This window comes from Protopterus annectens, chromosome 3.part0, assembly GCF_019279795.1.
Source record: "Protopterus annectens isolate FY-2018-M chromosome 3.part0, PAN1.0, whole genome shotgun sequence".
Classification (NCBI taxonomy): Eukaryota; Metazoa; Chordata; order Ceratodontiformes; family Protopteridae; genus Protopterus; species Protopterus annectens.
In genome coordinates, this window is record NC_056731.1 from 109,959,640 (window position 1) to 109,985,506 (window position 25,867).

The window sequence follows — 25,867 nt, forward strand, 5'->3', positions numbered from 1 at the left end:
CTACTATTTCATGGAGATGAGCTGTCTGAAGGTGCAAGCTTTTTATCTTGAGAGTACTAAGGATTCTTTGCTAAGGAAAATGCAAACTGTAAAGGTATAATAACAAGCAATTCATTGACAAAAGTTTGAAATTATGGTAAATGAATAAGATATAACAGCTTCCCTAGCAGACATAACACTTTAATGCATTTAATAGAAGAGTGTACAGTTTAGTTTTATTTAAAGATAGCCAGAGCACTTTTTCACAGTGCTAAAATTTAATGTTTTCTGAAAGCACACAAGCTGTTTTTTTTTTTTTATTTGGATCTGGGAGGGGGGAATAGATATAACAGACAAGAATCAATGTAAGTGGGAACACAGGCTGTAGCATGCACTTTTAGCATGGATAACCTTAATTTTAGTCTACATAGGGCCTGTGGGTGCAGTCATTTTGGGGCATTTGTTCCTATCTGAAGGGTTAAACTTCTTGTTTTGAAGATGTACATATTTTTGTGTTTGTTCTGTGTTAGTAGGTAATGGAGGTGTTCTGAAGATGTATTCACTTTTTTTTATTTGAGGGTTTTCATTAAATCAAAAAGTCTTGAAAAATGTAACCGGTTCAGTTTTAGATGAGAAGAAGCAACTGTTTAAACAATCAGCCTGCCAAACATTAGTGTATGCATGCAACACAAAAGTTGGAAATACACATTCAAAAAAGTGGTCCTGTATAATAGGTGGGAACAATAGCTTCTGATCTTGATGGCTATGCTGTCCATATTATCTAGGAAGGTAAATGGCCTTACAGGTTCAGACAAAAAGGAAAGCATATTTAATTATATTAAGAAATGCAGAGTACAAATAGCAATGCTGCAGGAGACACATTTGGGAAAAAAACGTATTTGAATTTGACAAAGAAAGGATTTCTGTATAGATATTCAGCTGAATATCAGGGACAAAGGAAAAGAGGAGTAATTATATCAATTGCTAGAGGAGTTCCACTGGTGATAGAAGAGGGAAAAAGACAATAATGGTAGATTTGTGGTAGTAAGGGTCAATTGACAAGGAAGGAGAATTATGTTGGTGTGTATTTCTATTCCACTAAAAACTGCTGTTATTGAGCTTAAGAAAATTTTGGTAGAAATATGTTATCCACTTTCAGCAGAGAATATTACTTGCAGGTACATAATTGGACTTGATTTTCAATAGTTAGGATGTATTAGGGGGCATAGCAGGGGAAAATATAACAAAATAGGGTAGATTTCTGAAGAAATTTTATTAAAATATTTGGTATTCAGGAATTCAGTAGTAGGATCTCAAACAGAATTTACATAATGTTAAGTTGTCTATCTCGCCTTCATTCTTGCTGGTTGGGTTCAGAGCCGATCCTCGGCTCCGACTCGGCCATCTACTAAAGCTCGAGAGCTATTTACTGGCTCGAGGCCTCCCCTTAACCCACAACGCTTGGCGCTAGATACCCAGATCTCGTTTGCCGCTTCAGCTACGAGGTTGCGCTTTTACTGGCTCAGGACGTATTAATCCTTTTTTTGTATTACTAGCTAATATTTACCTTGTATTTTTCTTATATATAGATTGTCTTTCCCTTGTAGTGTAGTTAGACTGTATATCCCCTAGTTTGTCCCACTAAGGAAACTCGTTTTCTGTTAGAGAGTTTCTACCCCCCCCTTGTTTCTCTCTATTAGTGGCTAACCCCACCCTTGTTGTACCTATAGGAGTAGTGTTTAGCCTTGTAGTATTTGTATATTTTTATTAAGGATAGTTGTTAAGTGTGTGTGATAGTTTTTTGTGGTTATTATTATTAGCTTAACTAGTACGGGTGTGTGAGTGTTTCTGTGTGCCTTGTTTAAGCACTAGTTTAATTTTTCTCTCTTTAGTATCCCCGGGCCAGAAGATGTCTCTGACAGACAGTCGCACTTGTGTTTATTGCTTGGATTCCGTACACCTGCAGGACTCCTGCTCGGTCTGTCATGCCTTCAGCCCGAGAGTCCTGCAGGAGCAAGCTTATTTTGAGAGGCTAACTTAAGCCAGAGGGATCCCCGGCGAAGCCTCCGTCGGGGAAATCCTCAAAGCCTGCCAAGCCGTCGGCTCCCAGTTCGGAGCCATCACCGGGCGGAGTATCTGCCTCCTCTTCGGCTCCGGCTGGAGCCGACATCCCTAGACCTCAATCGGCTCCGACTTTAGTGTCGGAACCGTCAGTGGGCCGAAAACGTTCTAGGGTCCCCTTCCCTAGAATTGGTTAGTTCGGCTCCGAGGTCACCGTTGCTTCAGTCGGAACGAAGCCATAGGTCCCACTCCTCTCGGTCCTCCAGGTTATCTGATCATGACTTGGAGAGGGTGGTCAGTAGACTCCTTAAATCGCAGGCCCTGGCCAAAATGTTATCCAGCCCTTCTCAACAGACTGTGGCTGTCCCAGTGTCTTCAGCAGTTCCTCCTCTGACTCCCCTTTTGTGTTCGGAGCTGGTTGGGGCTCGAATCTTGGAAACGTCGGAGCCGATACCACATCTTTCGGCTCCTTCGTCAGCTCCGATCTCTTCATTGGTTCCTTCCTTGGAGGGATCTCGGCGCAGGGACTCATTCGTCCCTCCAAGGGGCGAGTGGCATCGGACCCTTCAGCGACCCCATTCTCCTTCTCGGAGCTTTGGCGCAGGTGAGCTCGGCCCTGACATCGGCTTCGGAGCTGTCCCTCTCGGTGCCGGGAGGGGTTCATGTCTCTTCGGAGCGGGGACCCTCTGCTCTGCCTGATGGGGGCGCCTTTGAGGTCATGAGGAGCATGCTGACTCCTGAGTCGGCTCCTCAATCGGCCCCTTCGGCTCCTCCCCCTGACCCCAAGCGTGGAGAACAGATGGTCCAGGTCGCCCCACTGGGCGTATCTTCGTCTTCCAAGGCCTCCCCTGATCATTCAGAGGAGCCCCCTCGGAAGAGAAAATGTAAGAGGAAACATGTCAACTCCCCCGAGTCGGTCACGTTTGATACCGACTTGGAGGATTCGGAAGGGTCCCCAAGATCTCCCTCTGAGGATGTCCCTTTTTCAGACATCCTAGCGATCCTTAAGCAGAGTGGGAACTGGACTGCCCTTAACCCTTCCTAGGACGAGTCAGTATACCTGGACTCGTTTGGTTCTCGCCCTTTCACCTCCTGGGTGTCTCCACCCTTCGACCCGCTCATGGAAGTAGTGGCTCGAAGGGCGTGGTTAGCCCCGGACACAGTGGGACCAACTCCTCGCAGGCCAACTAAGTTCATTACAGCCCCACCCAGCAAACAATTTTTGACAAAAGGTGTCACCGTTGATGCCATGGTGGTGGCAGCAGCCACTAAGAAGGAGTTAGCTGACCCTTTGCTGCCTGTCCATCCACCTAATAAAGAGTCTAGGACAATGGACAGGTACGGGAAGCGGATGTTTTCCTCAGTGATCTTTTCCATCCGGTCGCTGAATTATCTGTGCCATTTCAGCCGCCTTCAAAGGGATCTTCTCAAGGAACTGGGTGATACCCTTCAGGATCCATCAGCTGCGGGGGCTCAGGATAAGATTAACTCCCAGCTGGTGACCCTTAACTCTATCGTCATCTCTTCCATGCGGCTCATTTATTATGCAGCCGATGGGGTGAGTAGGGCCGCAGGTACAGGCGTGGCTTTGAGAAGACATGCCTGGATGCGGTTATGTAACTTTGCTGACCCCTTTAAGGCATCCTTCACCAATACCCCCTTCGATGGTTCAGCTCTGTTTGGACCACAGGTGAAGAATACCCTTACCAGGTGTGAGCAGGAAGGCAAGACTCTCTCTGCCGTGGGAGTCTGTTTTTCTACTCCCTCTCTAGACCATACCCTAAGGGTCAGAAGAGTAGGAAAATGTGGTTTCGGAAACCCCAGGGAGTCATGCCTGTCACATGTGGCGAATTTCCCTCCAAGGGCAGGGGAAGGAACAATAATAGACGCCACCCAAGGGGCAGAGGGGGTCCGCAAAATCAGGGTAGCAGAGAATCTTTCTCTGACAAACCCTTTCAGCACCCTTGAGGGGCTGCCCGACTGTCCACCTTTGGAGGCAGTCAGGGGAAGATTGTCACTGTACCCAGAAGCCTGGCAACTCCTCACACAAGACAAATGGGTACGGTCCATCATATCCGAGTGTTACAAAATCCCCTTTGTCCACACCCCTGTACAGACAACCAAGTCCCTTCCAGATATTCCACCTGGTCTAAGGGAACAAGCAGTGCCAGAAATTTTAAAACTGCTAGAAAAAAGGGCCATCCAGCCAGTCCCAGCAGACCAGCAAGGATCCGGAATTTACTCCCAAGTTCTTTTTGGTACCAAAAAAGACAGGAGACTGGAGACCTATTTTGGATCTCAGCAGGTTAAACAAATCATGTTAAGTTGTCAATCTCGCCTTCATTCTTGCTTGATGGGTTCGGAGCCGATCCTCGGCTCCGACTCGGCACTTGCTTTAGCTCGAGAACTCCTTTTACCAGCTCGAGGCAGCCCCATATCCCATGATGCAAGGCAGTAAGTACCCAGATCTCGTTTGCCGCTTCGCTTGGGAGGTCTTCTTTTTACCAGCTCCTGGTAAGTTGTTCACTTTTGTGATTTTTCAAGCCCCTTTTTAGTCTAAAACTTTTTTTTTGATAGTTTAAATTTAATTCTATCCCTTTCTGACAGAAATTCCCTGTCTCTTTTAATTTTTTGTTAGTCAATTCCCTATCCCATCCCCCCCCCTGTTAGGGTGTGTGTGTTGGTGTTTTATAGAATACCTCTTGGTATTTTGTTTAATTTAATTTAATTTGACTGGTGTGTGTGTATTGTGTGTTCGGCACCATGTCAAAGGAGAGGGTTTCAGGTTTTAAGAAGTGTGACTCGTGCTGTCAGAAGATGTCTCTGACAGACGGTCACACTTCTTGCCTGTATTGTCTGGGCCCTCTTCACCTGCAGGACTCCTGTGCTATTTGTCACTCCTTCAGCCAGAGAGTCCTGCAGGAGAGATGTAACAAGTTGATTCTTAGGGGCCTTCTTAAGCCGGAGGGCTCTCCGGCTAAGTCGGCTCCACCAAAATCAACAAAACCTGCCAAGGCCCAGGCTTCTGTATCTAAGCCTGCGGCCTCGGCTCCGACTCGTACTGAGTCGAGATCGGCTCGGCTGGAGCCGATTCTGGATGACAAAGCTTCGGCACCGATGGCTGTCGGTGCGAATCTGTATTGTCCGCCGATGTCGGCGCCGATCGGTTCTGACACCCATGTGGCACAGGCATCGGTGTCGGCTCCGATCGGCTCCGACACCGTTACTTTGGTGGCTGTATCGGCTCCGGCTGGAGCCGAGACGTTCTGTCGGCTCCGAGAAGTCGGCGCCGACAGGATCTGTAGTATCGGCTCCGATGGCTCATTCCAGGAAGAGGTCGAGGTCTCCTTCCTTGGAGCCGATACTTTCGGCTCCGGCTTCGCCTCTTCTATCGGAACGGAGCCATCAGAGCCGATCTTCAAGGTCATCCAGGTTGTCAGATCATGACCTAGAGAGAGTGGTCAGTAGATTACTCAAGTCACAGGTACTGGCCCAAATGTTACACAGCCCGTCTCAGCAGACGACTGTTGGTCCACACCCCGTTACAGTTCCTTCTTCAACTCTACCACTCTACCCCAGAGCTTGGAGTTGGAGTCTTCGGGCATGGTTACTGCTACGGCTGGAGGACGGATACCCCCTTCTGTTCCTTCAGCCTCTACTCTTATCTCCTCTTCCTTAGAGGGATTCGGTGGTCGGGCTTCCATGGTCTCCTCCGAGGGGGTGAGTGGCATCGGACCCTTGTCCGAGCCCGCTCTTCCCCTTGGAGCCTCGGCCTTGGTGAGCTCGGCTCCGACATCTGCCTCGGAGACTTCCCTTTCGGTGGCCCCTGGGTTCCTAGCTCTTGGAGCGGGTTCTCTCAGACCTGCCTGGGAGGGAGCATTCGAGGTGATGAAGAGTGTACTGGCCACTGGTATCAGTCAGCAGTCTGTTCCCGTAGCTCCTCCCTCTATAGTACCTGTTGACATCTCTGCCACTTCTCTTGCTACAGGACCCAGAGATCCTCCGCCTCAGGTTTCCCCATTGGGAATTTCCTCCTCTTCGAGGATTCTCCTGATGTTTCGGGAGATCCTCCTAGGAAGAGGACTTGTAAGAGGAAGCATGTAGACTCCCCGAGTCTGTCACTTGGATACTGACTTTGATGAGTCAGAGGGATCCCCTAGATCCCCTCTGAGGATGTCTCCTTCTCAGACATCCTAGAACTTCTGAAACAGAGGAAACTGGCCCACCACCAATCCCTCTGAGGATGAGTCGGTATACCTAGAGGCGTTTGGATCTCGGCCCTCCACCTCCTGGGTGTCTCCGCCTTCGACCCCTTATGCAGGTTATTGCACGAAGGCGTGGGCAGCTCCTGACTCTGTAGAGCCAGTCCCTAGGAGGCCTTCTAAATTTATCACTGCCCCTAGTGACAAACAATTCCTTACCAAGGGTGTCCCGCTGATGCCATGGTGGTGGCTGCGGCCACCAAAAGGAACTTGCAGATCCTTCCGTGCCTGTCCATCCTCCTAATAAGGACTCTAGGACCATGGATAGGTGCAGTGGCGGATGTTTTCCTCAGCGACCTTTGCTATGCGTTCGCTGAATTACCTATGTCACTTCACCAGACTCCAAAGAGATATCCTCAAGGAGCTGGGAGAAGTAGTTCAGGATCCTACAGCTGCAGGGGCTCAAGAAAAGATTGCTTCGCAGCTAGGAACCCTCAATTCCATTGCTAACTCCTCCATGCGGCTAATATCTTATGCTGCGGATGGAGCGAGTAGAGCATGAGCACAGGTGTGGCTCTTAGGCGTCAAGCCTGGATGCGGCTATGTGATTTTGCGGATCCCTTTAAGGCGTCCTTCACAAATTCTCCCTTTGATGGGTCAGCTTTGTTTGGCCCTCAGGTGAAGGAAACCTTGACCAGGTGTGAGCAGGACGGCAAGACTCTTTCTGCTGTTGGAGTCCGTTTTCCACCCCTTCTAGGCCTTATCCCAAAGGACAGAAGGGTGGGAAGATGTGGTTCCGTAAATCCCAAGGAGTCACGCGGATTCACGTGGTCAGTTTACCCCTAGAGGCAGAGGGGTAACAACAACAGACGCCGCTCTAGAGGCAGAGGGTCCGAAGAACCAGGGAAACAGGGAGCCTCTCTCTGATAAGCCCTTTCAGCATCCCTGAGGTGTTGCCCGGCTGTCCCTCCTTGGAGGCAGTCGGGAAGATTATCACTGTACCCAGAAGCCTGGCATTCCCTCACTCAAGACAGATGGGTACAGTCGATCGTATCCAAGGGTTACATAATTCCTTTCGAGGAAAGTCCCTTCCCCTCAAGTTCTCTTCCAGATGTACCACCGGTCTAAGGGACATTGCAGAGTTAGAAATCGCAAAACTACTGCAAAAAGAGCCATTCAGCCAGTTACAATAGACCATTCAGAGCCGGAATCTACTCAAGGTTCTTTTGGTCCCCAAAAGACGGGAGACTGGAGACCAATATTGGACCTCAGCAGACTCAACAAGTCTGTCAGGAAGACAAGATTCGAATGGTCACTCTTCAGTCAGTTCTGCCCTTCTTACAGTGGTACAACTGGTTGTGCTCTATAGATCTTCAGGACGCGTACTATCACATCAAAATTCACAGGAGCTCCAGGAGATTTCTCCGCTTTGGCTGGGGTCCAGTCACTTCCAGTTCAGAGCCCTGCCCTTTGGTCTCACTACAGCCCCAGAGTGTTCACCAAATGTATGGCAGTGGTCACGGCTCACCTGAGGCGTCAGGGCTTCCAGGTGTTACCGTATCCCGACGACTGGCTCCTGTCAGCCACCACCAGGCATCAGCTTATACAAGCCAGGGATTACACAATAGACCGGTGTTCTCATTTAGGCATCTCAATCAACTTGAAAAGTCATCCTTATCGCCCTGCCAGTCTATTACCTTCATAGGCAAACTTAGATACTGTTAGGATGTCAGCTACCCTTACAGAACAAAGAGTTTCAGACATTCAGACTCATGTCAGGATCATTCTGGCCAGCAAGAAAGTACAGGCCAGAATGGTTCTAAAGTATTAGGTCTCATGGCTGCGGCCATTACTCTTCTTCCCTGGCTCGGTTCTACATCGCCTCCTTCAGTGGATGCTGTTCACACAGTGGTCATACCAGCAACTCCCAATGCGTCACCAGATTCTGGTTACACAAACATGCAAAGAACATCTTGCTTGGTGGATCACATCGTCTCAGGTTCACCAAGGCAGGTGCTTTGTACCTCCGTCCCCGATAGCCACTGTCACCACGGATGCCTCCCTGATCGGGTGGGGGGGTCATTATCAGGGCAGGATGGTTCATGGGGCGTGGCAACCGTTCGAGTACCATCTGCACATAAATGTCCTGGAGATGAGAGCAGTGCTTTTAACGTTGCAAGCCCTCAGCGACTTTCTTCCCGTAGGGACAATTGCAGTCCACACAGACAACATGTCTGTAGTTTGGTATATCAACAAACAGGGCGGAACCAAGTCCTACCCCTTGTGTCGAGAAGCTCAGACTTTGGCAATGGGCGATCTCCTCTCATCGGTTTCTGGTAGCAACGCATATCCCTGGGAAAACCAACATTATAGCGGACAGATTGAGCAGAGCTATTCTCATGCCTCACGAGTGGTCTCTCAAACAATCTATAGCGGAAGAGATTTTTCTGGAATGGGGTCGTCCATGTTGCGATCTTTTGCTACTCCCCAAAACAGCAAATGTCCAGACTTCTTCAGCCTCTTCCCTCTATCAGGCCATCCCCCCAGAGACGCTCTGACCCAGGATTGGCCCCAGGGACTTCTTTATGCCTTCCCTCCATTTCCTCTGATCCCTCAGGTGATCCAGAAAGCTACCGTTTGAGAGCCAAATTGATTCTCATTGCCCTTACTGGCCTCGACAAGTTTGGTTTCCGTTCCTCCATCATCACCTTTTGGTGCAGCCGTGGCATCTGGACCCAGTGCCAGATCTACTGATTCACCAATCCGGTCAGCTGCACCGGTCAATCCCTTCTCTCAACCTCACAGCTTGGTTGCTCCACTTCCTTCCTTAGCCAGGCTTCCTTTGATCTCTAACCCAGTTAGAGACATCATAGTAACTTCACTAAAATCCTCTACCAGGAGGATTTACACAAGCAAATGGAAACGTTTCTCTTATTGGGCTAAGGCCCAAAATATTGATCCTTTACTGCCCCTGTTCAGGCAGTTCTGGACTTCTTAGCAGAGATTTTTCATGCAGGCTCCTCTTCTTCCACAGTCAGAGTTCAATTGGCTGCTATTTCTAATTTTCATGTCGGGATAGCAGATCATAATATTATGTCCCATAGGCTCTGCAGGGCCTTCTTGAAAGGAATTTTCCTACTGAAGCCTCCAATCAGGAATCCTCCTCCTCAGTGGGATCTAAATTTAGTGCTGACATCCTTGATTCTTCCCCCCTTTGAGCCAGCTGTTTCTTGTTCCCTGAAATATCTTTCTTGGAAAACTTTATTTCTAGTGGCTATTACATCTGCCAGGAGGGTGTCTGAACTTCATGCTCTTTCGGTTCGACCCCCCTATTTGATTTTCACAAAGACAGAGTATCTTTGAGAACTAATCCATCCTTTTACCTAAGGTTGCTTCAAAGAACAATCTGAATCAATCCATTGATCTCGGTATTTTTCCTAACTATTCAGATAGGGCTGAACAAAAGCTACATTATCTTGGCGTCCACCGTCAACTCAGATATTATTTGGACAGAACAAAAAATTTAGAAAATCTGATCAACTTTTGTTTCCTATGCGGATAATAAAAAGGCCTTCCTGTTTCTAAAGTGACTTTGTCCAGATGGCTTTCTTGGTCATCACTGAAATCTATCGCTCAGGCGAAAACAGCTGTGCTCAAAACCTTAAGCACATTCAACCAGGAGTTTAGCTACTTCTACAGCTTTTCAGGCTAGACTTCCTTTGGACACTATTTGTGCAGCGGCCACTTGGGCCACTCCTCACACTTTTGTTTCCCATTACAAATTGGACTTGGCCTCCAGGGACAGAGCCAGTTTTGGCTCTACAGTCCTCAAGAGTTTGTTCCATTGAGCCACCCAGGATAGAGGTGCTAGGGGCCGGTCCCATCAAGCAAGAATGAAGGCGAGATTGACAACTTAACATTAAGAAGTTATGTACCTACCATAACGTTCCATGTTAGTTGTCTTCTCTCGCCTTCTTTCTTCGACCCTCCCTCCTTCCCCTGGCCTGGACAGACCTTGTATAAGAAACTATTATGCTAAAGACCATTCAGACCTGGTCCTTTTTCCATCTGTAAGTTTCTTCTTCCTTTGGGAAGTATTTTTTGCTTGGTGTTATTGCCCTTTGTCAACAAACGAGATCTGGGTACTTACTGCCTTGCATCATGGGATATGGGGCTGCCTCGAGCTGGTAAAAGGAGTTCTCGAGCTAAAGCAAGTGCCGAGTCGGAGCCGAGGATCGGCTCCGAACCCATCAAGCAAGAAAGAAGGCGAGAGAAGACAACTAACATGGAACGTTATGGTAGGTACATAACTTCTTATTTTCAAAGAACGAAGTTCCGGATGGTCACGCTTCAGTCCATTCTACCCTTTTTGGGTCAGGACAATTGGATGTGCTCCATAGACCTTCAGGATGCGTACTACCATATCAAAATGGACAGGCGCTCCAGAAGGTTTCTCCGCTTCTGGCTGGGAGCCAGTCACTATCAATTCAGAGCTCTTCCCTTTGGTCTCACCACAGCCCCCAGGGTGTTCACCAAATGCATGGCAGTGGTTACGGCTCACCTGAGACGGCGAGGATTCCAGGTGTTTCCATATCTAGACGATTGGCTCCTTACTGCTTCCACCAGGCATCAGCTACTGCGAGCCAGGGATTATACCATCCAAACTTGCTCTGAGATAGGAATCTCAATAAATTTTGAAAAGTCTGTATTGTCGCCTTGTCAGTCTATAACCTTTATAGGCGCAAGATTAAATACAAAAGAGCTGTCTGCAAAACTTCCTCTAGACAGAGTGTCAGACATTCGCCGACATGTACAGGTCTTAGTGCAAGAGGATTCAGGCCAGATTTGTACTAAAAACCTTGGGTCTCATGGCAGCAGCAATCATACTAGTTCCACTGGCTCGTTTTCACATGCGGATTCTTCAGTGGATGTTCTTTACCCAATGGTCTTTTCAACAACTTCCGATGTCTCACAACATAATAATCACTCAATCATGCAAAGACCACCTGGCTTGGTGGATGGTCTCCCCTCTAGTACTCTAGGGCAGACCGTTTGTTCTTCCTCCTCCTGTTGCCACGGTGACCACAGATGCCTCCCTGATCAGGTGGGGGGGGGCATTTTCAGGGCAGGACTGTCCAGGGCACTTGGCAACCTCTAGAGTACCACCTGCACATAAACATCTTGGAGATGAGAGCGGTGCTTTTAGCATTGCAAGCTCTTCAGGACTCTCTACCCACCGGGACTATTGCAATTCAAACAGACAATATGTCTGTAGTGTGGTACATCAACAAGCAGGGTGGAACCAAGTCCTATCCCTTATGTCGAGAAGCACTCGGACTCTGGCAGTGGGCGATCTCCTCTCAACGGTTTCTGATAGCAATGCACATCTGCTGGAAGTCCAACGTCATAGCGGACAGGCTAAGCAGAGCTATTCTCATGCCTCACGAGTGGACTCTCAATCAGTCATTAGCGGACAAAATTTTCCGCAGTTGGGGTCAACCTTGCTGCGATCTTTTCGCAACTCCTCTCAACAGCAAGCGCAACGATTTCTTCACTCTCTTCCCCCTCCCCGGCCACTCCCCCAGAGATGCTCTAGTTCATGATTGGCCCCGGGGTCTTCTGTATGCATTTCCACCTTTCCCCTAATTCCCAAACTAATTCAGAAGGCGACCGCATTGGGATCCAGGATGATCCTCATTGCCCCTTACTGGCCTCGACAAATTTGGTTCCCATTCCTGCATCGTCATCTGCTGGAGCAGCCTTGGAATCTGGACCCAGTGCCAGACCTCTTGGTCCATCAGTCGGGCGGGCTGTACCAATCCCTTCAGTCTCTCAACCTCACAGCTTGGTTGCTCCACTTCCAACCTTAGCCAGGCTTCCACATATTTCTCAACCGGTGCGTGAAATCATCCTTTCTTTGCACAAATCTACCACCAGGAAGACTTATGCTAGTAAGTGGAAACGTTTCTCCTTCTGGGCAGAGGCTAGGAATATAGACCCCTTTACAGCCCCTGTCCATCATGTTCTAGATTTTCTAGCAGAACTTTTTCAAGCTGGTTCCTCGTCTGCCACCATTAGGGTCCAATTAGCTGCTATTGCAAATTTCCACGCTGGCCTGTCAGAAACCAGCATAATGTCCCACAAACTTTGCAAGGCTTTTCTTAAAGGGATTATTTTGCTTAGGCCCCCGGTCAGAGATCCCCCGCCTCCGTGGGATTTAAACTTGATATTAACTTCCTTGATTCTCCCTCCCTTTGAACCTGCGGCTTCCTGTTCCTTAAAATTAGTCTCCTGGAAGACTCTCTTTGTAGTAGCCATCACCTCAGCTAGGAGAGTTTCGGAACTTCAAGCCCTCTGTATTCATCCTCCTTACCTTGTGTTTCACAAGGATAGAGTGTCACTCAGGACTAATCCTTATTTTCTGCCCAAGATATATTCTGAAACAAACCTGAATCAGGCTATTGATCTACCTGTCTTTTTTCCTAACTATTCGAACAAAGCTGAACAAAAGTTACACCAATTGGACGTTCATAGGCAATTACATTTTTTATTTGGACAGGGCTAAGCAAACAAGAAAATCAGACTAACTCTTCCTGTCCTATGCTGTGGGCAAACAGGGCCTGCCAGTTTCTAAAGTAACCTTATCCAGGTGGTTGTCCTCTATTATTACTTTGATTTATCAGCTGAGACATAAAGAACTCCCTACTAAACCTAAAGGTCATTCCACCAGAGCGTTAGCTACTTCGGTAGCTTTTCAAGCTAGACTACCAATGGAATTTATTTGTGCTGCAGCCACATGGGCCGCTCCTCATACCTTCATTTCACATTATAAGCCTGTAGGAGTAGAGCTGATTTTGGTTCCACTGTGCTCGAGAGTCTGTCCCGATGAGCCACCCAGGACTAAGGTGCTAGGGACGCTGTCCCAACCAGCAAGAATGAAGGCGAGATAGACAACTTAACATTAAGAAGTTATGTACCTACCATAACGTTCCATGTTAGTTGTCTTCTTCTCGCCTTCTTTCTTGCGTCCCACCCTCCATCCCCCTAGCCTGGACAGACCGAAAAGAGTCCCTTTTTGAGGCCTTCTTCCTCTGCCTGAGCCTTATCTGGGTTACGTCCTCCTCTGTTTTAGTACTGTAGGTAAACCTTGTATTTTGGACAGGTGTCCTTAAATTTTTTCTATGGTGTTAGTTCTGCCAAACGAGATCTGGGTATCTAGCGCCAAGCATTGTGGGATAAGGGGAGGCCTTGAGCCAGTAAATAGCTCTCGAGCTTTAGTAGATGGTGGAGTCGGAGTCGAAGATCGGCTCCGAACCCAACCAGCAAGAAAGAAGGCGAGAAGAAGACAACTAACATGGAACATTATGGTAGGTACATAACTTCTTCTTATTCCCCAAGGTACAATAACTGGGCTACACTAGGCAGAAATTATATTTCACAGCAGCATTTGTACTGAACTGAAAGTTTCAACACAGATGCTATAACTGTTTGTGATTATGCACTGGGATGTAAGTAGAAATGAGACACTGGCTGATGTCCTTCAAGGATGCATCTGCAGTCATCACATATGGGTTGTCCTGCCTCAGGCAGCTCTTCGGTCAGCCGGATTCCAAAGTCTGGGTCCGGCGTCGGCTGATGTCGCCCCTTCCCCGACGTCAGAGCGCCTGGGGTATAAAAGTGTCAGCCAATGCCATCTTCCTCAGTCTTTCTTGCAGCGTGGTGCCCGAAGCAGTTCGCAAGTGCCAGTCGGCCAGCTCCTGTAATTCAGCTACCGAAGACTTCAAAAGCTAAGTACCCCGTTGGGGATTCTTTCTTGCCTCAGCCGATGTCAGATAAAGTTAATAATTGCTTAACTTGTGGGAAACAAATACCTCATAAGGATTTCCACTCTTACTGCCTCCCCTGCCTAGGCCCAGACCACGACTTCTCGGCCTGTTCAGCCTGTGCTTCCTTCAACCGACGCACTCTTAGACGTCGGGCAGAGTTTGCAGAGGAATTTTTTGGGGCTAGTTTTTCATACAATATGCCGTCGGAGACTCCGACTTCACATTTAACAAAGAAACGGAAGGACAAGGACCGACACACGCGGCCCGCGGTTTCGGCTGAAACCATGACCAGGCCTACCGCAAGTGTCTCTGTCTCGGCTGAAACCGAGTCCTTGGTACTTCTGACCCCTCAAACCGTTCAACCGACAACCTCGGCCCCAGAGGCCCCTGCTGAGTCGGTTATTGAATTTCCTTCAGAAACTGGTGTCTTGGAAACTTCCGACACCATTTCTCTAGACAAAACTACACCAGCACGTGGTGCAGCTAGGTCTCCTGCATCCGTGTCCATTAAGGCATTCATCAGGGCTAAAGCTGCTAAACATAATAAAGCTATGCCTCCCAGGGTTATTCCTCAGGGACCCTCTACAAGTTCACAGATTCTAACTTTAGCAGAGGACCTTATTTCCTTAATTAGGGGCTCTCAACCCCATCCGGATAGGGGCTCTCAACCTCCTCTAGACAAAAGGCCCAGGGTTGAGCCCTCTGATCCCCACTCCTCAGAGGAGGCCTCTGATGGCTCTGCTCTCTCGGACTACCAGGAGGAGGTTTTTTCGGCCTATGAGGAATTCTGATGCAGAGGAATCAATCCACTCGGCCTCCCCTCCTGAAGAACTATCCTTCGGGGAGACCCTTCACACTATGAGAGAGCATTTCAAATGGCAGGGCCAGGAATTCTCTGATTCCAGGAAAAGATTAAGAACTTTTCTGCATTTACCTCAGCATAGACCTTAGGCTATTCCTCCTGTTTTGAATGTCATTGATGATGTGTACTCTGAGTCTAGCATAACCCCTGACACTCTTCCTCCGGCCCCTGTCAAACCCGATAGGTACTACAGGGTACCGGACTCGCATCTTTTTCTTTACAAGGCCCACTCTGCTGATCCAGAAACTATCTCCCAGGGCCCTAAAGGGGTTGCAGCTGCCACTACTAAAATTCAACTCCCCTCTGAAAGGGAGTCCAGGGCTTTAGAGAGATGGGGTAAAAAAGTGTATACTTCTGCTACTCTTTCTATGAGGGCATTAAATTGTCAATTTCATATGATACAGTACCAAGAGTATTTGTTAGATGAATTACATAAGAAACTGTCTTCACCTGAACCCCTAGATGGAAAATCACTTCAGGATCTGGTACATAACTCCTAGCAGGTTAGCAACCATTTCTTACAGTGTGGTTATGATGCATTGGAAGCTTCATGTAGGTCAGCTATGACAGGTGCAGTCATACGTAGGCATGCTTGGCTGAAGGAACAATCTCTGCCAGACCATGTTAAAGCTAAGCTTCTGGATGCCCCACTGGAAAAGCAAAAGTTATTTGGCTCCACTGCTCAGGAGGTCTTAAAGAAATTTGAGGAAAAAGCAAAATCTGTACAAACAGTCAAAGATTTTCTACAAGTCCAACCACCAAGATTCAGCAGAAATTGGCCTACCAACAATTGGTCCTTTCCGGACACAGAAAGATTTCAGAGAGGCAAGAACATGCATGCCAGAGGTAGAGGGCAAGCTAGAGGCTCCTACAGAGGACGTCAATGGCAGTCTCCCAACCAGAGAGGTAGTGCAGGACCTACAACTGCTGCACAAGGACAGACTCAATGACTTTGCTTTGACTCCGCCAACCAGGGCTCAATTAGAAGCACCTTTGGGCGGAAAGCTTTCTTTATTCTCAGAAAATTGGCACAGTATTACAAGAGACAAATGGACACTGCAAATAATAGACAGAGGATACAGGTTCCATTTCCACACATTGCCAAAAAGAAAAGGCATGCCAGACCTGCCACCAAATCAAAGGGCAGAGGCTTTGAAACAAATCTCCAACTTAATGCAAATGAAAGCTATAGAAAAGGTTCCTCTTTCAGAACAAGGCCAATGATTTTATTCCAGACTATTCCTTGTTCCAAGAAAAGAAAATCAATGGAGGCCTATTCTCGACTTGTCCGCACTGAATACTTATCTCATTGTGCCAAAATTCAAAATGCTGACTCTACAGCAACTCCTTCCCATGCTGGGCAAGGGGTCTTGGCTGGTGACTCTAGACCTCAAGGAGGCATACCTGCATGTCCCTATCAGACAAAGTTGCAGAAGACACCTCAGATTTCTTGCAGGTTCAGAGCATTATCAATTCTCAGTATTGCCCTTTGACTTATCTACTGTGCCCAGAGTATTCACAAAATGCCTGGCATCAGTAATTGCACACTGCAGACTTCAGGGGATTCAAATATACCCATATCTGGACGACTGCCTTATACAAGCGGACAGCCAACAAACTTTGGTAAAGGACTTGAATTATGCCATCCACCTACTGCAGGCCTTGGGATATACAGTCAACATTCACAAATCAAGACTTGTTCCATCCCAAAGAATAACCTTTCTGGGTGCGGATCTAGACACAACCACCCAAATGGCTTTTCTCACAGAAGAAAAACAAAGACAACTACCGGATTACTTCAAGAATCTGACAAGACAAACTCAGCTGACTGCAAGGAAAATCCTGCAGGCCCTGGGTTACATGGCCTCTTGCATTCTTCTGATTCCACAAGCAAGGCTGCATATGAGGAAACTACAATGGTACCCAAGGAGTTTATGGACTCAGCACAGTCACAGCTTAGAAACTTTGATCCCACTCATTCCATGCCTCCAAAAGGAAATTCTGTGGTGGGCTCAAGCAAGCCAGTCAAACAGGGGTCTGCCCTTCAGCAAGCCAGTAGCCAGCCAAACCATTACAACGGACGCTTCAGACCATGGTTGGGGAGCACACATGGAGGGCAGATGTATTCAAGGACTATGTTCACAAAAGGAGCTACGCATGCACATAAACCAAAAGGAAATGCTGGAGTGATACATGCAATCGAGGCCTTCAAACTCTTTCTGCATCAAGGCCACCTGCTAATAAGGACAGACAACACCACAGTTATGTGGTACATAAACAAGCAAGGAGGCACCCATTCCTACCCTCTTTGCAGACTGGCAATGAATCTATGGGAACTTTCCTTGAAACTCAATATAGAGCTGCAATCCCAGTTTGTGCCAGGAAAAGAAATATACTGGCGGACAGCTTAAGCAGAAATATCATGGATGCACACGAATGGATGCTGCACCCAGACATTTTCCTACAGATAACACAATCATGGGGAAGGCCAGACATAGATCTTTTTGCCTCCCCCCACAATCATCAGCTGAAGAAATTCTGCTCAAGGACATACCACCCACAAGCATGGAAAGTGGACGCCCTATCTTTCAGCTGGAGAACTCTAACAGTGTATGCATTTCCACCTCTTCCATTAATGACCAAGGTCTTACTGAAGATCAGGACAGAGCAGCCAAAAGTGATTCTGATAGCTCCGGACTGGCCAAGACAGCACTGGTACCCACTGTTGAAGAGCATGTCATGCACGAAACCATGGCCTCTTCCTCAATGGCCACTTCTCCTGACACAGCACAATTACAAAACTCTGCATTCCAACCTGAAAACCTTGCAACTAACAGCCTGGAAAATACCTTGACTCCTCCTCAGGATAAGCTATCCAAGAGAGTGAAGGATATCATCATGGAAGCTCATGACCTTCCACAAGAAAGGCATATTCAGCAAAATGGAAAAGATTTCACACTTGGAGCACCACAAAGGGCCTAGATGCGACAGTGATGAACATGGCATATATCCTGGAATACTTGGCAGAAATGTTCCACAATGGCCTGTCTTACTCTTCCATTAAAATTCATGCTTCAGCAATTTCAGCAGAGTACAATACTGATCCACCTGTCTTTTCTCATCCTCTCCAAAGACAGTTTCTAAGAGGAATTAAAAACATCAATCCTCCAAGGAAACCTCCAGTGCCTACTTGGGACCTCAACTTCGTGTTGGAAAAACTAACTCTGCCTCCCTTTGAACCAGCAGCATCTGCAGAACTACAGTTTCTGTCTTGGAAGACCGCCTTCCTTCTGGCCATAACCTCAGCAAGAAGAGTATCTGAGTTACAGGCCCTCATGGCAGTACAGCCATTTCTAATTTTTCATCAGGACAGAGTCTCATTGAGAACCAATCCTTCATTTATGCCAAAGGTGGTATCCAGGGTCTCATTAAACCAAGCAATTCACCTGCCTACCTTCTTTCCAAATCCACAAAACAAAGGGGAGAAACTTCTGCACACCCTGGAAACACACAGACAGTTGCGCTACTACTTGGACAGAACTAAAAGCTACAGAAAAACTAACCAGCTGTTGGTAGCATGTGCTGCTGGTGCACAAGGAAAAGCAATTTCCAAACAGACAATTTCAAAATGGATAGGGAATTGCATACATTTTTGTTATTCCTTTCATGGAAAAACGGTGCCAGCTAACATTAGACCTCATTCCACCAGAGCCCCAGCCACCTCCACAGCCTTCTTGAGGGGTGGCTACCAAGGACATTTTAGAAGCTGCTACATGGAGCTCCGTGCATACATTTTCCAAGCATTACAATTTACCTTTATATTCCAGATCCAGAGCAGGCTTTGCTACGGCAGTCCTGCAGGGCATTTTAGCTACACCATCCTTTACATAGATCCTCCACCCCCAGATTGGCTATGGTATTCTACCCATATGTGATGACTGCAGATGCATCCTTGAAGGACATAGTACAGTTTTGTACCTACCATAAATGTATATGTCCGATAGGTATGCATCTGCAGTCAGGTTTACCCTCCCTCCTTCCCCTCTTTGGTATTTATTGGGTACTTTTCCCTCTCATAGCTAGCTGGGGTTATCTATTATGGTGTATTTGTTTTATATATATATATATATATATATATATATATATATATATATATATATATATACACATATATATTTCTGTGCATGTTTGGAATTTATTGCATTTCTCCAAATTTAGCCTTCCTTTGAGGGCACCTGGCATCTGGGGCAAGAAACACTGAGGAAGATGGTGTCGGCTAACGCTTTTATACCCCAGGCGCTCTGACGTCGTGGAAGGGGCGACATCAGCCGACGCCGGACCCAGACTTTGGAATCCGGCCGACCGAAGGGCTGCCTGAGGCAGGACAACCCATATGTGATGACTGTAGATGCATACCTATCAGACATCTACATTTATGGTAGGTACAAAACTGTACTTTTCCTGCCTACCTATTAAAAAGAGATGATTAGGTTATAGCCAGTGAGTAGGATAAAATAAAAAAAACAGCTAAAACAGGATAAAAATAAGTGAGACATGGTTAAGAAGTAACAGAAAATACATAGAGGGGTTGACAAAGGTTAAAGTATTACAGAATAAGGGAAATGTCACAGAGGAAGAGTCATAAATAATTGGTCTAGGGATGTAATCCTCTTCTGCAACATCAACAGAATGGTTTGGAGGGATGGGTATGTTTCACAGAGGGGTTGCTGTGGAACAGACTCCCCATCCACATAAAACAAAGTTCATCCCTGAGTCCAGCTTAGATCTATAGATAGTAAACAGAAAATCTACTCCAGGACTGCCCCCTGTACTACTAATGGACAGAGGGAGCTCCTGAATGCTTTATCTCATGCATAGATATTCAGATTATCTATGGTATGATCACAGTTATTCTCATTAGGGGTTATATATAATTATCAACCATGGGGTGAGTAAAGCCAGTCTATAACCAAATGGTATAGGTTATTTTGAGCACAAAAAATGTAATTGGTTATGCTTAAAGTGGCCCACAAGAGCAGCCTGCCTAGCTCTTACCTATGAACCTGCAAAGCAGTAGCTAAGTAATATGTGTGAGTTTAGAAAGAGTGCTGTTAAGCTACTATTTTTTCATATTAACTCCAAAGTACAAAAATATTTAGCACATCAATTTAGACTATATAAAATTGAAGAGGTTGTTGTCAAACTCATGGGGAATATAACAAGAAAGTAACCAGAGATCATTTAGAGGTATTAGAGATATTTGGAAATTTTATGAAAATTTGTATAAAGCAGAGAAATATGGAAATCGAGAAAGAACACAAAAGGAAGTATTTATGGAAAACTTAATTATGTCAAGGTTTGAGGTAGACGAGACTCTCCAACTGACAGTTAAGATGGAAGGGGATGGCATAAAAATGGCGATGTATAATCGATCTTCAGGTTTCCAGGAACAGCTGGTATTCATGGAGAAGTTCTGAAGTTAGGAAAGAAGAAAGTGATAAATATCTGTAAGATTTTGTTTAACAGTGTTTTAAAAGGAGGGGAAGCATCAACATCTTGGAAGAAAGCTGTGGTGGCTGTATTACATAAGGATGGTCAAGACTCATCAAACCCAGCCTCATACAGATGCATTTCAATTTTAAACCATGATTGTAAAGTGTTACTGTCTATACTAGCTAGAAGAATGGCAGAGGTGTTATCAACATTGATGGTTATTGATCAGTGTGGTTTTGTGGATGGGATGAACATTTGATGACATTAGTAGAACAAGTATGATCCAGCTGGAATATTAGAAAATACTGCTGTTATTTGGTAGGTCTTGATGCAGAGAAAACATTCAATAGAGTAAGCTGGGATTTTATGAGTACGGCAATGGAAGCATTTGCATTCCCAGATGCAATAATAAGGTTAATTACAAGGATATATGAAAGATCAGACAAAAGAAGTTTTGTTTTTACATAGGAACCATGCAGACGTATCCTCTTTCCCTTTGATATTTGCTTTATATTTAGAGCCATTGGCAAATAAAATAAGATGCATAGAAATGCGAGGATATAATTTAGTGTGGTAGTCAAGAAATGTTGGCTTTATTTGCAAATTATATTATTTTGTACAGGGTAGATCCAAAAAAGGACATCTCATTGTTGTGGAACATTTTGTATCAAGTCTTTCATGATGTAAAATTAATGAAGATAAATCAAAGGCTATAGCCATTAATTGTGATTCCCATATTTATAGGGACACAGTAAGATGAAGTGTTTAGGAGTATGGATTAAAAAGGCTTCTGTTATGGCAGCTAAGGATGTCATACCTCACAACCTCTTAGTGCAAGAAATCTGGACAAAGCCATAAATCATGGGGGGACAAAGGCCCAAAAATAGGGACAATTTTTAAATAATGCTCTTACAAACTTAGAAATTTTGTAGAATAGCAGATTTTGTGTTGGCATTTTGGGTTGGGAGGGTGGCCTAATGGGTAATATGTGTGCCTTACAAACACAAAGTGCAGGGTTTGAGTCTCACAAGGGATAATTGGCTAGGTTTAAAATGGCTCTTCAGGGCAGTTAGCCTAATACTAACCTATATATATATATATATATATATATATATATATATATATATATATATGAAGTCTGAAACTCAAATGTCTGTCATTATTTTTTGACTTCAGTCTTTAATGATGTGCCAATGATTTGCCAGAAAACTACAATGTTTTATGAAAAATGGTCCAAAAATATGAGGATAAATTTGGACATTCTGGGAAAATCTGTACAGTTGAGAGGTATGATATGTGAGAAGAGACTAAGCAAAAGACAATACAACAAATGACAGACTGGAAGTTCTTCTTTATGGATATGGGTAGTAAGATTCAAGCAGTAAAAATGTTTTTAGTCCTTTTAATTTCATATACGGGTCAGGCACGTTTTTTATCAACCAGAGAAATTGTGAACAATAATTAATGAGCTGAAGGAATTTTTCTGGGAGGGGAAGAGGTCAAATGTTAAGTGGGATAAGTCCATACTTCCAATAGAGCAAAATGTTTTTTAAGATTACCTGATTTGAAGGGATTATTTTAGAGCTGCACAGTTAAGGCTCATATACATAATACAAGCAGAAGGTTATAATTCAAAAATAGAAAGGGATGACGATGAAGCAGGGAGAAATTCAAGAATGAGAGAGAGAGAGAGGAGGATTTTCCATGCAGATCCTTAAATGAGAATAACAGTCATACAGAATATTCATAAAGTCTGAGAGGCAAAGAGGGCAAGAGTTAAATGGAATCAGCTTTAGAAGCTGGCCGGGTTTTATACCCCTTGCAGGATATAATCCATATTACTTAGGCTGCTGCAATCGTAATCACTCAAACAGTAATTGTTATGTATGTTTCCATACACAACTGTACTTTGCTTCTTTCTTTCATTCTTTCTGGCTTAGAGTAATTTCTGTCGTTTTTCTCAACCAGTCCATTCAGCTGATATGCTTCTATTCAGGCTGTCAAAATGAAGGGGAATATCAACTAAATATGCTCATACAACTAAGATTTTACACTGGAGAAACTCATTTCCATCAGGAAAAAGAAGATAATCAACTATTTGTCTCCTCCGGAAATGAAAGGAAAGCCCTTCTTGTTTCAAAGTAAACCTTGCTGAAATTGCTGTCCTATTTTTTTTATCTTTTATTATGACAAATGTAGTAGACCTTTGCTAGACACTGCTAGAACATATGCTTCCGCAGGTTTTAAAAGTCTGTGTACAAGTTGTCTGTAAAAGCAACAATATTATCCACAGTTTAAACAAATACTACAAGTCTGCTCAGTCTAGAGGTGGAGCAAGTTTTGCCATGGTTGTACTACTGGGGATATGCAGTAACTATCCATTTGCCACGGGTCGATAAGTGCTATGTTGAATTCTACCCAAATGTACAGTTAAAGCTACTCTCCTCAAAGAACATGATATTTTTGTGTAAGATGTTTACAGTATTAGATTTCTGAGGGGAGGTTACTATAGCAGTAAAACTTCCCTCCCTCGTGTACCTTATAGTATATTTGCTTGTCTTTAAAATATATAGTGTTTTATGAGGTTTCTAATAACGATTAATTTGCATTATTGTTATATTTATTTTTTTTTACTTATTACTGAATTTATGTAGCACAAGTACTCTTTCACAGAATTGCTTATACTTGAAGAACTAAAAAGAATGCCAGCACTGGTTTGTATGAGGGTCTTCTGCCACCTGTTGCTTCTTTTGAATGAGGAGGTCCGGCATTAGCCTTCACTGGCAAAAGAAACACAGCCTTGTAAAATCAGAAGGTGGGTAAATCCTAAGGATAATGCTCTACTGTTACAATAACCTCTTCTCCAAAGATCTACTATTAAAGTATGTATTTAGCTTGACTGTACTTTCTCGTCCATCTCTATCACATTTCTGCTGCACGTTTTCACATTTTTGTAGTGTTCTACCTATAACTCCCTTTGCCAGCACATACACATATATTGGTTGACCAGTACTGCATACCCATTTAGAGGTATGTTTCTCACTGAATGACCATGCACTGAAATTATTTTAAACTTCATTAGATTTCACAGTCCAAAAGATAATAGTTTTGTGGTTTCAGTCCTATACTTGTTTTGTAGGTATAAGTGTATTGGCAGAATGCCTTGACTGTGTCGATCTGAAGGCAACTGCAGATAATTTTATCTATCAACATTTCACCGAAGTCTATAAAACAGATGAATTCTTGCAATTGGATATGAAACGTGTAACACATTTGCTGAACCAGGACACCTTAACAGTGCGAGCTGAGGATCAGGTAAGGCATCGTATGCACTCTTTAAACATGGTATATGCTTATTAAATTTACATTAATTGATGTTTGATTCTTGTAGTTGGGTTTATTAATGCTTTTCTCTACAGATTCTTGGTTATCATTGTTGCTCATACTGTTTCTCAAACTCATTTACAGAAACATTAGATACAATGCACTTGATTTACTTGCAGTAAAAAATTATTTTTTTCATGTAACAGTAAAGTATTTTTGAAATGTTACACCTAATTTCCCCTATCATGAAAACTGATTTTGTGTCATGGGGTATTTATTGTTTATTTGGATGACAGGATGAGGAGGGAACTTTCCGAAAGAAGATTTTAGTACATATTGAAATAACCTAGGTTGTCACCTTTGTGGGGTTTCCATGTCAGTCACCCCACCCCCCATTTTGTTGGGTTGTGTTAAAAGTGTCTAGTTTCCTTCCATATCTCAAAAACATACAGATAGGCACACTGGCAGTGTTTTAGATTTCCACAAACTTCTGCTTTCACGGCACAAACTGCAAAATAATCCAAAATACTGCTACAGGTCCGGAAAGCAATGACATTCAGCAGAAAAGCCAGTCTGAGCGGAAACTTAGAGACCGTATCTATGAACATGACTATAGTATTAAAAAATGAATTTATCTAACGCCTTAGCTAAACATGTGAATATGAATGAGTATAATTTTTTTTAAATATTTGTTCATTGATCATGTCCCAGTAAAGGTGAGAGGAGGGCCTTGGGAACTTTATTTGCAAAAGAAAGAGTTAGTATGGCAACAGATTTTTAATGCCTATTTTAATTCTTATTTTATCCTGGGCTGAATGACTGCTGCAGTATGAAACCTAGTTTAGCATTAAAAGCTTTGACTAGATAGGTAATATTTTAAGTAAGTGTTAACTACCTTTGGAGTTAAAAAAGTTATTTAAATAATAAGGTAGTTTGATCTTGTACATGTCTTTGTTTTATATTTAAAATGTTTTAAAAAAATGTTTCGAAGAAAAGGGTGTCTGGACCTTTAAGACACTTGAGGAAGTGATGTAATGATTGCATCCTTGTACTAGAGTCCTTTTAAACAGAACTGTTATGTGGGTGAAGACTCTGAAAACATTCACATATGGTTTAAGTGAATGAAAACGCTTATTTTTAATGAAATAAAGTTTACTGAAGGACTGACCGGCTTTTCTGCTGAATATCATTGCTTTCCGGACCTGTAGCAGTATTTTGGAGTGTTTCAAATTTGCCAGAATGTGTGTATGTGTTTGTGTTTATGTGGGTATGTGTACATGATTGCTCACATCCTTTGATGGACTAACACCCTATCCTTGCTTTTATGTTCATTGTTAGGATAGACTCTGGTTCCCCATGACCCTTAAAAAGATAAATTTGGTATTGGAAAATTACTAACTGAAAAAACATTTGTTATTTGTACAAACACAGATATTATGAACATAATTTCTGGTTATTGCCACAGCTACTCTCGTCTTAAAAGAGCACAACCTGCTTCCAGTCATTTCAAATGCTCTCTGAGTTTTTAGAAGTGAAGGATACTGCTTCTAACAGCCTTTTTTCCAAAGTCAGCAATGGCAGAGGTACGCCTATAAAGAGAGGGACAGCCTTGCTCTCCATAGCTATTTACACTCAACCAAGGTGTTTGATTAGAGGTAGTAGTGTTGAATTGTATAATAATTGTCCCTAGATGCTTTGTCACATTGACTAATGTTGCCAAAAATGGACATGAGTATTTGCTGGTTTTAAGTGGGTTGAGGACCTGGCCTACTCCCACCTATGCCATAGACCCATGCTTAACAGTGGGAGGGGACTGAATGCCTCAGTTGCCAGCATGTGACTGCCATAAAGACCAGAAGCCCTGAGTCAGTAAGTTACTGGCTGGTCGGTGTCCATTTGTCCAGATTGGGTTTCCTGGGATAGCTCTGTTGAGTGAAAGCAAGACATAAAACCAGTCAAATTTCCAAACCTGAATTAAGGATTGCCACACTTAACTCATTCCCTTCAGTACAGCTCTTTTGAGTTGTATCTTTAATTCCCAGTTGTGGCTTGAGCCTTAAAAAAATGAAGTTATCACCCTACAGTTCAAACAAATATTTATATCTCCAGAACCATAAGTG

At 44.5% G+C, this 25,867-nt stretch overlaps 1 protein-coding gene across 1 annotated transcript in view; it reads left to right on the forward strand.

Moving 5' to 3' along the window:
* KLHL7 (kelch like family member 7) overlaps nucleotides 1–25,867 on the forward strand; it is a 1,243,755-nt gene that overhangs the window by 635,082 nt on the left and 582,806 nt on the right. Inside the window, exon 5 of the mRNA XM_044064614.1 lies at nucleotides 23,563–23,738. Within this exon, the coding sequence (XP_043920549.1) occupies nucleotides 23,563–23,738 (176 nt within the window). The remainder of the gene's footprint in view (nucleotides 1–23,562; nucleotides 23,739–25,867) is intronic.